General features: G+C 33.1%; 1 protein-coding gene across 5 annotated transcripts in view; it reads right to left on the reverse strand.

The window, feature by feature from the left end:
• LOC106657396 (potassium voltage-gated channel subfamily KQT member 1) overlaps nucleotides 1-18,085 on the reverse strand; it is a 102,906-nt gene that overhangs the window by 4,855 nt on the left and 79,966 nt on the right. For 2 of the 5 annotated variants that reach the window (XM_023463631.1, XM_023463645.1), the window contains 11 exons: nucleotides 15,590-15,712; nucleotides 15,335-15,445; nucleotides 14,811-14,995; nucleotides 13,957-14,144; nucleotides 13,680-13,853; nucleotides 12,158-12,358; nucleotides 9,468-9,544; nucleotides 8,322-8,449; nucleotides 3,518-3,614; nucleotides 2,819-3,207; nucleotides 2,455-2,750 (listed from right to left, as the gene is read on the reverse strand). In XM_023463631.1, the coding sequence (XP_023319399.1) occupies nucleotides 2,455-2,750; nucleotides 2,819-3,207; nucleotides 3,518-3,614; nucleotides 8,322-8,449; nucleotides 9,468-9,544; nucleotides 12,158-12,358; nucleotides 13,680-13,853; nucleotides 13,957-14,144; nucleotides 14,811-14,995; nucleotides 15,335-15,445; nucleotides 15,590-15,712 (1,969 nt within the window). Of the gene's footprint in view, nucleotides 1-2,454; nucleotides 2,751-2,818; nucleotides 3,208-3,517; nucleotides 3,615-5,804; nucleotides 5,933-8,321; nucleotides 8,450-9,467; nucleotides 9,545-12,157; nucleotides 12,359-13,679; nucleotides 13,854-13,956; nucleotides 14,145-14,810; nucleotides 14,996-15,334; nucleotides 15,446-15,589; nucleotides 15,713-18,085 lie in introns of all 5 variants that reach the window. The other 3 variants (XM_023463634.1, XM_023463639.1, XM_023463644.1) reach the window with 3 other exon arrangements.

The following is an 18,085-nucleotide window of genomic DNA, read 5'->3' on the forward strand; positions in this document are numbered from 1 at the left end:
CCAATCTATTCGGCCTCTGATTGGTCGACTGACTTTTGACTCGAGTGGAAACGTAGTAAAGTGACATCTACGGTCAAAATAGCAACTTTTTCGAAACTGACTGAAAAATGTACGCGCGCGAAGCGCGCCTGAAAGTTATAACCTCAAAATACGAATGAAAAAATTGACGCGCGCGAAGCGCGTCTTAAACGTCTAGTAATCGATAAAATCCAATTTTGGTCTTGAATACAATTTGGTAAAGTTATAATTTACGATAAAATTTTTATAAAATTAATTAAATTATCTGTGTGGAACGTTAACCGGTTATTAATCCCGTTATTAAGAGACGTTAAATTTCACGTATTTTTCATCAGATTGCTCTACTAATTACCACTGATGATTGAAGTACCATTTATAATTGGATTTTCATTGCTCTTTCCAAATTTGGCCTTAGATTTCGAAAAAAATTCAATCATCACAGCGTGTGGGAAAATGGTAAAATCTACTACCCACGTGCTATCTCAAATGGTAAATTGTAGATTATAACAGGAGTAGTAGTAGATTGACACGAGTGCAAAATTGACAACCATCTCAGTTACATTAATCTTCCTTGTAATGTGCGGAAAGTCAATTTCAAGATCGCCATCCGTACGAGAAAGTAGCATTTTTCGCACACAATGATGAAATAGTACATTACGCAACGAGTGCGGAAAGTAGGTGTTCCCACGAGTGCAACGTTTGCCGACCACACGTCAATAAAAAGTGAGGCAGTGGCATCACTAATTTCGTATTTTAACAAACCAGTATAGGAAAAACCTTTTAAGTACGTGTAAAAGTTTTTCTACAACTGATTTGAAAATTGTTATTGTAGCACCTAAATCTACTTTGACAAAAATCAACAGTTAATTTCATTAATTTACTGCATTAATTTCATTAATTTATTAAAATGAAATTTTTATCAAAATAAATCATAGATCGTGTTAAGTTTTTTTAAGAATTGATTAGTTTATCAAAAAAAGCGTGAGTATCAATTACCATAAGCATTCAAGCTTTAAAGATAATCGATTCCAGTTGAATATGCAATAAATAGCTTAATCGTTAGACATTTCACCATAAATGGGTTGGAGTCTGTAAAATTTAATTCGTGATTCTTCATAATTTTCAATATTTTCTGAGCTCATTTATTGGGGAAATCACGTGCAAAACAAATGTTTTTGCACTAGTAATGACCATAAAGCGATTTTTAATAAATTGAGAATTAATGAATAAATGCTGGATGATGAAAAAATCAATTCTGTAGATATTTTTGATACAAAATGTAGCTGAACACAAAAAATTTTCAAACATCTAAATAAAACTTGGGACTAAAAAATCACAAGCTTGCAACTCGGTAACTTACTGTGAAATGACCGTTTTGCTATAACGACGATGTAGATGATCGAACAGTATTTGGCGATGCTGTAAAATGCATTTAGAGATACATGTGTTTATATTGAGTGTATAAAATATATGCTTCAATGGAATAAAAATTTCACGAATATTCGCCCATACAAGTTTTTTTGTGAGCTTGATGCTATGAATGTGTGAATTGTACAATTATGATATGTAGATATACTCAACAAAGTTTCATAGTAAACAGGGTTCTCTTATTATACAAAACATTACTCTAGCTTCACGTGCAATTATTCTGATTCAAAATGTTAGAGTTTGATTAAAAAGTCTTCTTGCCTATTAGAGGCTTGTAATCGAAATCTTACTCCACCTATGCAGAACTGTGAGCAAACGTCTTCACTGACTTTACGAAGTTGTATTTTCATATCTTTTAATTTGTCAAGAAGCCACTTTAATATTGCTCTCTGCCTCGCTATAAGGGTCTTTCCTTTAAAATATTACTTGGTCACGCCAACTTTGAGATGAAGCTTGGCAAAAATCGAAAATTTATCTTGATAAGAGAAGAGAAAGCAGCGGCGATGGCGGCAAAAAATTCAATCCTAGCGCAACTTTTCTCTTTCGTACTTTACCAGGGTACAAAAGCTTAATTTATGTCGAAAAATTCAAAGCCCCTTTCCAACACTGACCTTTTTATATTCGAGATTCAAAGCGAATGCTTTTGTCACGAAAAAGAGAAGAGCATAATGCGCTGCGCGCAGTCCGTACCACTGTATCCGCTACAGCATATGATATAGCAATGTGGTGTATGGGCATAATAGTTTGCTGGTGACTTTTGCCAACTGCCAGCCACCTCGTTTTTCCACGTGTGAAACTTTCCTCATCGATGAAAAAGGGAAAGAAATCAGATATAAATTCCTCGATTCTAGCTAAGGTCCGAGTTTTATGCTTATACATTTCTGCCTGCTATTGTGTACGTTGAGAGCGAAAAAATATTTATACGAAAAATTCAAGCTCGTCTAGACTTGACTGTCGTTGGAGGTAGCATGCGCAAATATAAAAGTAATCTAAAAGCGACAGACTTACCGCTGGATGGCTCCGTATTTTTCGGGGGCGAATCCGGGATTGCTATCGTCGTAGAGTAAGACATACTCCGACCTTCTTCGCAGGCTATTTGCTCGCTAGCCGTATTATTGATACAGTGTGAAGGAACCATAATCATGACGTCGCCTTCTCGGGCAGTTACAGCTAATGAGTTCGATGCGATCGATTGGCTCGTTGGTAATAAAGATTGTTTGTTACTGATTCCTGTCATCTCTATTGGAAGCACCAGGTGTGATGGAATTGAACTAGATAATTGTAAACACTCGTTAAAATCATCACTGCGATAAAAAAGGAAAGAATAATTATTGTAATGCTGAAAAGATGTGATAATGTTTGAAAAGTTTACCTTAAAGTAACGCGCTTCTTAACGCGGTTACTGAGATCCGAGTGTCCGCGGTGTATTTGTCTAGGTTTGGCATTCTTGTGGCGAGCCCGCGAAGAATCGGACTCGCCGAAATTACCAGTAGTCGGAGAGCTCGGCTCGGAAAGCTGTTTATCCACCAGGATTGGCTTGAGGACGAAACTGCCGTTGCCGGATGAACCGGCTACGTTGGCGGGTAGTGGTCCTTTCGAGGTTGCACCGTCAGCACCGCTTCCTCTGTTCCCGCTACTGTCGTCCCCGTCGCTTCCACCACTCGTGTGATTCCCTTCCGGCATGGGCAGGGCCCGAAGTCGTTTGCGATCTTCCATGTACAGATCGATAAGCCGATCGAGTTTTACTTCGATGTCATCGACCTATTTAACGTATTCGTTTGATTAATAAATTTTTTATTCGTCTTTTAATTCCCGTTGAATTTTTTTTTAATTTCTGCTGTCCGACATTTTTAATTAATGATATAATATTAAACGTTTAAAAATCATGTTTCTATGAATAACAACAATTGTATCAAGTAGTGAAAGTTCACATTAGTCAGACAACGAATTTACTTTAGGTACAGACAAGCAACTGTCATTTTAATCTATCGTCATGCTGCATCATATTTTACTTGTTTAATATTAAAAATTGGAAACATTTTGCCTGCATGAATTTGGAATCAACACTCACCTGCCTTTCAACTTTAACAATTCTGGACGCTAAACTTATTCTTGAGGCATAAACATCTTTTTTTGTGGAACCTTGTTTACCCAAAATTTGATCTATCCTGTTTAATTAAGAAAAAGACGATTAATGTTGCATATATGATGAAGATTATTAAGAAGATTAAAAGAGCATATATGTGAGCTCTAATAATAAATATTTTGCGAATAAAGCATTACCAAAAAAACACATTGCATATGTCCGAAAGCTTGTAATAAAAGTTTAAAGATGCATGGAACTATATTCAAAGTTTACGAATGACTACATTACTAGACTACATTAGTTTCTACATTATAGGATTAGTAACACTATTTTAATTCAACTTTAATTACTTTCTACAATTGAAACAGCTACGAATATTTACAGCAAATAAAAAGGAGAAGGATAATTAGATAAAACAAAGGGCTGGAAGATTTCAAGTTGGCCTATGTGAATATGTAGATAATGTATGTATGTAATAATATTGACTATATGAGTAACAATAGTAAATTTATTGAAGATTAAAGCATCGATAAAAATTTAGGTTTTAAGAATTAATAAAGCAAATCGTTTCCAGTAAGTGGGGTTTAACGATTCACACACGTGTAGCCTACTCATAAAACAGTCATTGCACATTACATTTGCAACAACACTGGATAACTAAAATATTGTTATTTAAAAAAAAACTTTTTACGAAATACTTGAATAAGCAGCTTTACCAAAATTCGAATTTACGTGTGTTATCAAATTTAACTATTTATTAGATTTAAATTTAAAATATTGCAGTGTAAAAGCTGTATGTCGCGGTGTGATGCTATCATGGATAGAAGGAAATGTAAATTTTATCTAATAAGATAATTAACTGCAGTTTAATAGAAACACATTTTTTGTAAGAAAATAAAATTTTTAATTTCTTGGCAATTAATAATACATGGCTATCTATAATCATTATAACTGAAAATTATTCAACAATTGAAAGAAATTGTTGCAGACAGTTACAAATATCATTTAAGAGCTAATAGAGGGCTTATAAGTTCTTATATTGGGTCTGGCTATTCAGGGGAAATTCGTATGTACGAAATTTTGAAATTGGTAAACGAAACTCCAAATAACCCGAGATAAACCTATTTTCGTGTACGAAAATCAAAAATTTCGTGCATGAATTTTCCCTGAGTCGCCACTTCGTTTTTTATCTCTATTTATTGTATTTGCTGAAAAAGTAAAAAACATTGTTTTTTTTACAACGCTTTTAACAGTTTTTTTCAATTCCCATTTAGAAGTGATTGAATCATTTGTATGCACAAAAACAGTTAAATACAGTGTTGCAGTAGCATAGAGCTTCTATGCTAAGCATTGCATACACGTAAGCTACCTAATTTCATTTAATAAACTATTGACCATGGTCGCAACCAAAAACTAGGCACAACTTTAAATACGTGCACATATAATTTAATAGAATAAGTGAATAAAATTTAATACATATATTAATAGTATAGTACTATAATAGAACTATAGTATATCGGTCCCCACGAAGAGTAACACGTTTCCATTTAAATTAACGCACAAACGTGTTACTCTTCGTGGGGACCGTCGATATATAATACATAGAACTATTATAGTAATTTTTTTTTAAATTAAAATTGAAAATTTCTCAAAAAAAGTCTAAAATACCGAACGAACGTAGTGAATGAGATTAAGCGCTAGTATTCTATTAAATTGTAAGCGAAAGCAATTGAAATTGATCCTATGTCTCATTTTTGGTTGTGACCATGGTCAATAATCTATTAAATGAAATGAGACCACATAAAACTCAATTGAGTCAAGTGAACCCTCGGAATTCTACGATCGGTAGCTTACATGTATGCAATGCTTAGCGTAGAAACTATATTACTGTAACACTGTATTTATCTGTTTGTGTGCATAAAAATAGTTGAAGTACTTTCATATGGAGTATTGGAAAAAGCTGTTAGGACAGTAAAAAAAATTCACTTTTTTAGCTTGATACTATAAATAAAAATAATCCTCTCTATTAGCCCTTAAAAATACAAAGTCTAGTAACATAATATTGTGTATTACATTTTCCTTATCCATGCAAAAAAGCTTAAGTGGATTTATCAATATTTTGATTAAAAAAACGATCAGCTCGATGCTCGTCGTCGAGGTATTATAATCAAAATTCAATACAAAAAGTAAGGCAAGTATAAATGTTATATATGTAAAAATATATATTTCTTTATATATAGATAGCACGACTGCACCTGTGAGGTATGTGTACCTGGCGTGCAGATTTCGTACGCGATTCAGTAGATCGGCGTGGCCGGAGCTGTATTGTTCAATCACGTCCTTGACGTCGTAAGGTTTCAGGGCTTCCCTGAACTTCTTGCGGGCCACGAAGTATTTCAGCTGCGATCACGCCCCGCGGTTTCCAGACACATTATTATATTGTTTGCGCTTAATGCGGTTTTGTTTTAGTGTATTTATTTTGTTTTTTCCATATGTTTTTTTTATGAATTACTATGGTATCTGTCCTAATAGATTACTGCTATCCTAGCTATCATTGTAATAATTTTTTTTTTACGAGAGAAATGATTCGAAAAAGTTTTTGCTTGCTATACAAAAATTATTTTTTTTTTATTGATGAAACAAATCTCTAATTAAAATTATTATCTCTCGAAACTTGCAATAACAATGTATTGACTTTTCATCTCACTTTTGTATTTTTGCGTATGATCAATTAAGGTAAGAGAAAGACCACTAATTAAGATAAATACTAGAGTAAGAGAAGTCAAATTATTTAAAAAAAGGTTTAGTCATTTTTTTTAGTTCGCAAAATCAAAACTTAACGCCCTTGCAATTATTTTATAAAGATACGAGTTAATTTAAGCACAAAAGCAAGCACTGACAAAACAATTTTCATTTGACAAACTGCAAAATTCAGAAATAGTAAGAAAAGGGTCTTGATTGTGATACAAGAAGAAATAAGATTTTTATTTTCAGTTCATGAATAGAAAATCGTGTAGTATTTCGGTTAGTCATTTACAACTATGTGAAATATCAATTCAGAAACCTCATATTGTCAAAGTCTAGCAATTAGCCGAGAATTTTTTAAAGTAGGATGATGAATTACTTAAGTTTTTAGATATTTTTGACTTAAAAGATACATATAGTTGATATAATAGTGAAAATTTAAATGTAATTGGAACTTTTTTATCGAAAAATTATCTTGAAATACAATGAATTAATAAATTAATAGAATTCGTGAATAAAATGCTAAGATTTCGAAAAAAAAATGAATTTCTCAAATAGTATATTTTGCACCTAGGGAGTGAAAAACTGGAAAGTCTCAGAGCCCGTGTAATTTATCATCCGAGGCGAAGCCGAGGTTGATAATTACGTGCTCTGAGACTTTCTTTTTTCGCTACATAGGTGCAAATACAATTTTTTGTGAATCCCCCAGCCTAAAGTAACATTTTGGTTTTGCTCAGCGGGAGTAAAATGTTACTTTAGGTTGGGGTAGCACAAAAAAGATTATTGTATGTCAGTGAGGATGAAAGTTTTGAACAGAAATGAATGGATCTGAGATTATTACGAAATTATATAAGAAGTGTGATTTAAATAGCAATGAATAGATTTCTTTTTTTTAATTTACACAAGAGCATTTGGAGGGTTATTATTTATTTTATAAATTCCTACAGTTTTTATTGGTTGGAGGTCGAGGTTGTCAGTCTAATTTGTAGGGAACTGAAAGATAGTTATAAGAGAGAGAGAGAGAGAGAGAGATTTAAATTTCGATATTTTTTTATTCGATACTTTTAAAGTTTTTCTTTTATATTTCTGGTTTGTACTGCTGGATACCACCACAAGAAAGCTAAGTCTAATAACATCTCAACTACAAACCATTTAAATTGTCGAGATATGTATGGAATCAATGGTTCAGGAATCTATGAATTCAATTATAGTTGATAAAAACCGTGAAAATTTAATCATAATGCAAAACAATCAAAGCAAAATATATTTTCTTTCAAAAAAGCCGTCTAGTACGCGACAGCATGATACAATAAAGTATAAATTCATATTAATAATTTAACTAAAAAATTAAATTTATTCTATGCAAATTAATTTCTTCGCTTATACGAATATGGAGTGGAACTAAAAAGTATTTCACGCAAGTAGAAATTTTGAAATGATTTGAAGAAGGCGCTAGGATATCTAACCAACACTTGCTATGATTGTATAAAAATAAATAAGTATGTTATATACACATATGTACATTATACAATGCAGCTATATAGAGCTATAGAGTATAACATTCCATAGGGAAATCGAGATTCGTGATTATGCGCGCAAGCTACACAGAAGGAGGTCATGCGACTAAAGTGGCGATGTCGATGCTTGACTCTACAGGAGCAAGTAAGGCGAAGAACGAGCTTGCGACCTACAGTCGTCGCAATATTTTTCAGAAACTTTTACTTTTTCCCGCTTTCTCTTTTTCTTTCTACCTCTCTCTCTTTTCCTATTCCTTCAGTTCGTTGACGTCGTAGTCATTGTCTTTAAAATCATCGTTCTAGCACGCACATCACAAATAATACAGATACATAATGTCGATATTGAAACGAAAAAATGAAAAGAGCTCTTATCGTAATCAGGCTTGAGAGGAATTTAGAAGGCGATAGAAAAAGGCAAGATACTTATTAAAAAAAAAGGAGGATATTTACAGAGATATATTAGTGTGAATTACGCGAGTATAGTCTAAGGTTTTAGTAGAGAGTAACTGTGTATGCGAGGGGGATACCTATTATGGACATTTTTCACGCGACTCAGAAGGTCGACATGGCCGGCGCTGTATTGCTCGATCACGTCCTTTACATCGTACGGTTTCAGTGCCTCTTTGAATTTTCGCCTCGCCACTAAGTACTTTATCTGGTTTGATAGTACGATTCATAATAACAAAAACCGATTTATTAATCTTACCAATAGGTACATAAATATATTGATTCATGAGATTTCCAATGAGATTTCCATCAGTAAGAAATGATCAAAGATTTCTTCGAGTTTTACTTTTTTATTTTTTCACAGATATTGCGTCCCCAAAACAAAATCTTGTTAATCATTCGTTTTGAAGTAATTTTTTAATAAAAATTACATATAATTATTTCAATGGTTATACAAGTTTTTTTTTCTTGCTAGAGTACTTAAAAGTTTTTTTTATCAATTCATCAGTGTAAATGAGTTTCATGATGTTTTTATTGTTATCGACCTTATAAATATCTAAATAAAGTTCGTTGTTGTACTGTTTAATTGTTGTTTATTTTTCATCATTGGACACGTATTATTTGTGTCTGATAAATAAGTTTTTTTGTCGATCACGGTCATCAAGAAAATTAATTGAAAATTCTCTAGACGTCTGATGCACTCTTACATTGTTTCAACCGTGAGGGTTAAGAAGAAAAAAAACAAGATTCGATTTTTGATTAATTTTGTGTTAAATTATTCAACATTATACTTTGTGCAATTTCAAACCCTCATAGCCAAGGTGATCAAATGACTAGAGAATATTTCCAAAGCATTTTTCAATCTCTGAAACGATAAATGTTTTATCATTCGTGACGTTTACAAAAAGGGGCAAAAATTGTCGGCTCTGAACTATTCCTATTGAAAAATGAGAAAAGTTCAAGTAATAAATCAAATATTGCCACTCATTGAAAACGCAGTATCATACTTTCATGAAAAACATTTATTGTTTTATTTATTATAATTTGATGAAATACTTTCACGTTACACACTTATTTATAAGCGAATTATTTACAGAGAATTGTTTTTTTATCAAATATATAACTTCTTTTTGTGTGCAATTCGTAAATTAATTTGAAATTTAATTAATTTAGTGATATTGGGTGTTTTGACAAACATTCATAGGTGTTGAATAATGTTTACTCACCTTGCGTATGGCCCTGATCGCGACTTTATGTTGATTAGTTAGTTGTCCGCCAGTTGAACGGGGTTCATCGTCTTCATCTGCAGACAAAATCAGAGGTATCTCTATTATTGAAATTTTTTTCCGAGAGAAAGCGATTAATTCTCTACAACTTCGCGTGCATTACTTTTACTAAAATCAGTTCTTTCTATTCATTAATAAAAACGTGGTATGCTGTGTTAACAATAATTCCTTCAGTAATTTCAATGGAATTTAACCAAAAAGTCTTTCAATTAATATTTTTGTTTCTTAACACTTATTAACAAGTGAATTGCGACAATCTTTTTGTGAAGAATGTACTAAATACTACAGTATCCTGTGTATATGTAAGCATCAACTTCTTGTCTTGAACTATAATCTAAAAAGATATCTCTCACTAGTGCTTATTTATTAATGGCATCATTTTTCTGTAATTGTCTCGTAAAAAAAATTTTTTTCTGATATTTGCCTGCGCGAGTTAGTGATTTCTCGAATTATTTTTAAAAATTATTTTTGGTGCAACTCAAACAACTAACTACTCTTCAGTCGTACATCAATTTTTAACGGTTCCTTTAAACAAATAATATACCTTCTTTTTAAAGTGGAGATCGTTTATCAGTTGAAGTTCATTCAAAGCCTACATAATTATTTTTGTCTGTACCGAATTACAACAATGATTCAAATTTACTTTATTATCAATTGGAACCGCGCTACCCTATTCTTTTATCATCCCATCATCGAAACAGTATAATATTTATTCAAATTTTAATTACTGGTGCTGATGATCCTACATCTCAATCTTAATTTTTTATATTATTTTCATAATTTTACACAAAACAAAAAAATTTGAATTTGAACCGGACACAAACCAGCGACAATTCTCCTTTATAATTTTTCTTAATTATAGTATAGCTTATAAGCATTGCCTTATAATGCAATTAAAATTTTCAAAAATATTATTCTGTTCCCTAGTAGTCCTTTTGGTAACGCTTTTTTTAATAAAAAAATGGCGGAAAAATGTCGCATTTCTAGCAGGGTTTTGGTTAGGGTTTGATGAAAAAAAGAGATACTGCGTTTACTACCGATAAAATAATTAATTTGATTTATTCAGAACGCGCAATAAAAAACAATGTCAATACAAGAATAAATCCAACGGGATTCTTTTATACTTGTTAATAAGTTAAATTGTGAGTTATTTAACTAAAAATTTTTCAAATATAAAATAAAATCAAATATAAAAATAAATTAGTATTGTAAGTAAATGAATTTATTTTAAAACAATAACCAGTATAGTTTTTTTTGAATTGTATTACATCGCGTCATTTCTGTTGAAAAAAATTCATTTGCAAGTAGTGTTGCGATAATCGTCGTTTTAAAAGTACCGAACGATCGACACTAATGATGGTAGAGAAATAAAACCACTCGAACTAGTATTCGGAAACAAGCATCTTGCTGGATTTGCATGATCAAAAACTTGACTGATTCACGTATACAGTATGCGCTTACACTGTTCTATATACATGCACTTGAGCAGTTCAGATGCACATATATATATGCACTTATTCGAGAAATTGTAAATCCGATGACGATGGCTTTTCAGCATTCTATACGGGGGGAGAATATATTTCTTATTATCACGCGATGCAATAAGTTTCGTTTAAGGGAAGAAGGTGGCAGTTTGCCCGTGACTATGCTTGTATATACATCGATATACATGCATATATATGTGTTCTCTAACACTTAACCAAGCTCGCGATGCGTGCGCCATCATAGAAAGAGATGAGAAATTCCAGAGCAGTGCGAGTGCCCATCACAGTAATTAATTGCATTTGTACGGTATACTGTGTAATGAGACAGCCATGCGATAATTGCAGCACCAAAATTGTGCCTTGATTGTTCTAATTCGTTTTCTGAACTTATCTTCTTATTGGTTTATTTAATTCGTAATTCGTAATTTAATTTTTTGCTCTTATCACTGTCAAGTTTTAATTCATTGACGTAATTTTAATTGAACTTGAACGTTGAAAATGCAATTTGAAATTTTTTTTGGCTATAGTAAGTTCGGATCAGTTCGAAAAATGTACTTACTGTGATAAAAACTAATGTTAGATTATCCAATAAACGATACGATGCCAACATATAAAGTTTTACTCTATGTGCTAAAAACTAAAGTAAGCAATACGAGCATACTAAACTAAAACTATCAGTGAAATAATATGTATAGGTTCGAACCGAGGAAAGTGGAGCTCGAAAGTACTGCAAGTCACCGTATTTAATAAGAGAAAATTTCAAGTTTTACGTTGAAAGATCAAATTTTTTATTATAATAATTGTAACAAGCTAGTTAAAAATCCAATTATCAAAAATAATTGAATACTTCTGTGTGTTCAAATAAATATTGATAAAAAATGTTGTTGTTAATAAAAAGTCGTATTTCCACCAATCCTTGGAACGAGCCTTCATTAGGGATTATGGAACATTTGAGCTTTTAATGAATATCAAGGACGAATCTTCAAATGTGCCATAAAAGAAGAAAGAAACTGTTGCTATCGAGGAGTGTTAGGTAGACCAAAGAGACTAATACTTATACATAAGATTGTATGTATGTATATAATAGGCAGGTATTTTATATATTTATATAGAGTATAAGCGTGCTCGGTAACACGTATTTCGTACTCTTCTCAGAGGTCGGAGACGCGTTCGGGGAAGTCGGCGATCCAAGGAGTTCTGGCAGCGGGGGCAGCGGGGAGCACAGGCCCGCAAGGGCCAGCGGCAGGGTCGACGAGGTTTCACCTAATCGGCCAATCATCAGCCCGTCGATGCGCAGCTCGCGCAGCTCGAGGGTCGACGAGGATCTTCCAATCCGATACTTCATTGCTAATTCATCGATGATAGTGGATCCAAAAACAATTACTATCATCAACTTTCTATTTTTTCCTTCGGTTTTCGTCATCTTCTTGACACCAGCAGCATATATTCAATCCATTACACTCTAGGATTTTTTTGAATCTATCGTTAATTTGTGACCCGATAATGAATAATTTGAGTTTTGTCATTAAAGTATTATCAAATATAAAGTCAATAAAGTTTTTGATCGAAATCCTAGAGTATTATGATTTACACACTGGTCAGTAATCTAGTTAATTTGTTTAAATTCTTATCGTCATTGATTTTTTAATCCACTCCAATTATTTGGATTTTATAACTGAGGATCATCTAATTTTTAGGGTAGCGAGGAGGAATATTTTTTCGAACATGAAATTGGTTGAATTTATGAGTAGTGGGCTCTTTTGCATGGTTAAATGATTACACTCTAGGGAGAATGAAAGGAATGACTGACTGGGGAATTTGTATTAGCAATTACTCGAACACACCAGAACGTTTTATCCCAATTCCAGCAGTATTCATATATAAATTTTTGGTATCTTTTATTTGTTTTTTTTATACGACTTATCCATGATATAAGAACTCTGTAAACATTTAATTTAAAACTTGATAGTATAGTAAAAATGGTTTAGCTATAACTACAAGCTACTTCTAACAATTTTTATAATCTTTTTTAATAATAAAACCGCAACAAAAACGATTTTTCATTAATTACAAGTATATACTCGATTACTTTTTTCTAAAAAAATTTAACATGAAGAAATAAAATAATGAATAAGTGATATTGGGCTATTTTTAGCTGTAAGCGTAGAAGCGTATACAGTATCATTTCTAAGATATGTGATATTCAATTTCTACACACAGCTCTATCAATACAATAATATAAATAGTAGAAAATGTGTATTCGCTATTATAAAGATGCAAAATATTCTATACTATCAAAGTAAATGAGAGAACAATTCCAAATTCAAATTCCAATCGGAACATTTTCTATATGTGTAAACTCGCTAGGTTTGCTAGATTCACTGGATTCGCTGAATAAGCAAAATTCAATTTCCGATTTACATTCGGATACGGCCGAAACTTGAATCGCGTTACTACGCAAGGAAAAGAATCGGCCGTATTATCTTCAGCCTACCTAATATGTAAGTGGGAATGTAAAAAATTTACGGTACGAGTACCATAGATGCTGTCTTATCGAGAAAAGTCGCGAGTGAATTTTTACTAACTACTTCTGGACCGAACGATAAAACTTTTCTCCGCGTGATTTTTGTCGAAAAATTTGCCCATTAGAAAATCTTTTACTACTCACCGTCAGAGTTTCTCTTCGACAAGGCTGTTTCTGTGACGGAATCTTCCGAGTAGCTTGGGTTCAATTGTCTACTGGCGTTTATATTGCCCGGCCCAGTAACGACACCAGTTACAGTCGTTTCGTTGCCACTATTATTATTACCAATTATGTTATTGTTGCCAGGAGGCTGACCACCTTTCATTATGGATAAAAATTTAGAGTTTAATTCCCAGATATAGCCATTTGTCGATTACTTTAAAACAACGAGAGCAAGCGGCTTGTTTTGAAGTGAACTCACCTAGATTTTCCGACGAAACGAGAAGATCTGCAAAGCGGGATGATGCATTTACTCGTTGGCCGTGGTATCCTTGATGGACGAGCTTGTGAAGACTAGGACTATGCAAAGACGTGCTCTTGTGGCGCCGAATCGTTGGAAGCCGACTGACAAATGACGCGTTGTGCTTAAAGCTAGAAGAGGGTCGACTACTAAAATAGCGAGAAAAGATTTTTTTAAATTACAATAGGATCTTCTTAACGCCTTTTTAGCACTTTTTGTTTTAATTTCAATTTATTCAACGAAACTGTGTTTATTATTTGTTGATAATTTGTAAGAAGAATCTAGGCGTGTTAAAAAAATCAGCTGCGATGGAAAAGGTACTTCATTAATAACTTCATCATAATGATAAAGTTCATGTAAGCATTTTATTTAAATATGACCATTGGAGATTAAAATAAAGCCTAACATGTTAAATGTACAGCTTCTGAAGAAAATGAAAAGCTTAGAAAGTATATTATTTGGACCAGATTAAATAACAATTTTAAATTTTACTCTCAAAGTACGTAAGTGAATTACAACTTTAGATTCATTAAAAAAAATAAATTGATTAATTTTCTCTACAATGTATTGTAATGCATTTTCAGCAAAAAATGTCGCGATAGAAAGCAGAAATAAATTATCAAATTATAGAATGTACAGCATATATAATATATATGCACCATATATTCATTGCCCGTAAATTCAGTGTATATATGTCTTGCAATAAGGCGCTATAGGTAATGCATCTACAAGCAGGGAATTTCATAAGCGTTTCAGCGTCGTTGATTGTGTGAAATGAAAAAGAAAAAAGCATATATATTATGAAGAGTCTAGACCTGGCTGGACTTGGCAACGGAGCTTGATGAATTTTCCAGGTCGCAACGCTCATGCTATGCTCGTCGGCTGCGTAACACCTCCAAAGCGCTTGAATTAAACTGGCAGCCGGTTGTCTTCGTCGAATCATGTGCTTCTGGCGCTGTTGTTGCTGGACTTTCAAGGCAAAACCGGAGCCCAGAATCCCCTGTGCACATTTTTTTTCATTGAAGGTTTAATCTTTTTACGCTTTACTGAACGTTTTTTATTGCAGTATGAGAATGAATTGTATTTTTTAACGCATCTTTTCGAACTAGCAAAAACGAGTAATCCTTTGAACATTCCACGTTTTATTGGAAAGAAATCCTCAATTGAAAGTATTAAACATTGTTTCGAGTTTCTGAAGTTTTGTCGGAGAAATTATTTTCAATAAAAGTAAATTAATTCAAGAGATGTACGAAATCAATATTTATCTTAATCATACTAATATGAGTTAACACTTGAATCCAAGAAATAGGATGCAGTTGATAAATTATGAATTACTTACAGCTGGTAAGGCGAAAAACGATATTCCAAGAAGAGCACAGAAGGAAGCAATAAGTTTGCCCGCCCAGGTATGTGGCACTGCATCACCGTACCCCACAGTACATAGGGTAATCTGTAATAATTCACCAACTTACAAATTGCTTATACGTCGTAAAGGTGTTATTTGGATATTTTCATTGTAATGAGAGTTCTTTTTTAAAATGTAAATTTTTTACAATCGCTATGAATTATTCATCATATTATTTTTCAAACTCACCACGCCCCACCACAAAGCTTTGGCAAAGTTGTTGAAATCTTCATGCTCCTTTTCAAGAAGGTAGATGCAGAAACTGGCAAATATCAGTCCCAGAAAGCCTATGTAAAGCGTAGTGAAAAGTTCCTGCGATAAAAATTCATAAAAAATAATCGATTGTTTATTATTCTTCAAAGCTTGTTAGTGCTAGTTGCTAATCTGGAATTTTTAAATAAAAGCTATTGTGAAAATCGTAGAAAAGTCAAAGGTTCCTATTTTTCAAAAGTCAAAAGGTGAACTTTGATTTAATAACTATTGGAGTTTTTGGCGAAATTTGCACAAATTATTGTGCTAAAATATTTTAATAAAATTTTATTGATCTAAATGTTATTTTTTCAATATTCCCTTGCATGTTCAGTCGTATGATATGTGAAAATAAACTTTAAGTCGGAGATGCTTAGATTTTTCTTATATTTTGTTACAATCTTAACATCAAATAGAAAAAACCCTTATCCTATGAAGCCTAGAAATAGTATATGTATGCATAGAGGCTAAAAGAGAGGAAAAAAGTGCGCGCGCGAGAGAGAGGCTAGTGAATGAGAAACGGCAAAATGGGTCAGGAAACGCAAGCGCGGATAATCGTTGCGACGGCTAGGTGTGTATGTATATGCAGTCTGTGTTGAGGTTGTTGCTGCTGCATGACTGCACTTGGTAGGTAGCAAAACAACCCCCGTGCAGTATGCATATGTCTATAGACTTGCGCACACTCACCCACACATTCACTCGGTGTAGGTAGACTTGCTACCTTCGCCGTGCAAATGGGTCGGTCAAACCAGTGCTCTTTTCACTCGGCCCTATAGCCATCCCGCCTGTATGCAACACAATTTCCGGATAATGGCAAACATAGAAAGACCTCACCTTCGTTATCCCTGGCCTCTCTTTTTTTTTATCAGAAATATAATTCCACGACGCGATTGTAGGACTGCCAAGCATTGCACGTGCTCGTAAAGATGTCAGCGTGATCGGCGGGGGAGTTCGAGTGATATGCATGTTTGTTACTCCATGCACGCGATACCCCTTTGTCTTTCTCGTTCTCTCTCTTTCTAGTTATGTCTTAGCTTCTGGGTCACGCAGTGAGAATTTCTACTAATAGTCAAAGTGCAAAATGCACGCGCCCACACATTAGTCATACTGTTTTTATTTCTTTTAAAATCGAATAGACTAAATGGAAGTGTTCCACGCTCGATTCGATTTTACTTTTATCCGTTCCACCAAGACTGTTGATTGATTTATTCCCTCTAACCTGTAACCTCCGATGAAATTTAAATTATTTTTTTCGTTCCAAGACTGCCATAGTTATATCATTTGTCTCCCGCAGAGAGTATGGAGATTAGTCAAGAAAAGAGTCAAGGTTGACTTTAGTTAAACTTGATTGAAGTTTCTCCGTACTTGTTTCTCTTTTTATGATTTAATTACGTAAATTCATAGTGAATCAAAGTAGCAGTATTAATTACTTTTACACATTTATGTAACAAAGAAAATATTTTTTACAAATGCAAATGTACGTACAAAAATGATAAAAAATTATCTAAATAATCAGCCTTGCCATGTATTGGAAGTCGCGTAATTTATGTACATACTTCCATTTTTATTCTGTAAATTCATATATATTATGATGCATTTTTCGTGTCTGGTATGTAAATCAATTCTTATAAATATGTCAAATTGTTTGAGCAAAGTTCCTAGACGCAACATTCCTTGCAAAAAATTGAGCGTAGTTATTTGTCAATTACATGCATCGACTATTAAAGAAGCATCAAATTTAAAATTCCACAAGTATGTTGTTTAAAACATCATATTTTCTCAAATACTACTACACTTCAAACAAGTTATCGTGTGAGAGCGTATCAGTGGAAAGGACGAACAACCGCCATGCCACGATTCTTCTACGCTCAGTTTAATTTAAAAATTGTTCATTGATATACTATATTATTATTATAATTATTGCAATAATTTGCTCGACCTATGCTGAATTATACGCCGACAAATCACGAACACGAAGTTGAAATAATTATCCATCTGAAATCGTTAAACGCCAAGTTATCAATGTCAAGATATTTTAGGACTAAGTTGTACTTATAATTTCAATTTAAATCACACAGATCTAATTTAGAAAGTTATGAGCTACGTATAGCATAATGAGATTGATTTTTTTCAAGTCGTCATGTAAATTTCAGGGGGTTAAAATATCGGGCTCTTATTTACCAAAAAAGAGCTTAAAACAAACTGAATGAAAATTCTCCAGAGCATATAAATTACTGATAACTAGCGTGAAAATTAATTGAAGTTAATTAATAGGTTATTTATTAAGGTAGACGAGGAGAAAGTTATGTTTAAAGCGATCGATTTTACCTCGATGGTACGACGTTTTATTATTTTCTTGAATTACAAATTAAATACCTGCACTACTAGAACACCAGAGTTCGCTCTGGTACAGTTATAGGTATACACGTGTATGCA

This window comes from Trichogramma pretiosum, unplaced genomic scaffold (assembly GCF_000599845.2).
Source record: "Trichogramma pretiosum strain Unisexual culture from Peru unplaced genomic scaffold, Tpre_2.0 scaffold81, whole genome shotgun sequence".
NCBI classification, from domain to species: Eukaryota; Metazoa; Arthropoda; class Insecta; order Hymenoptera; family Trichogrammatidae; genus Trichogramma; species Trichogramma pretiosum.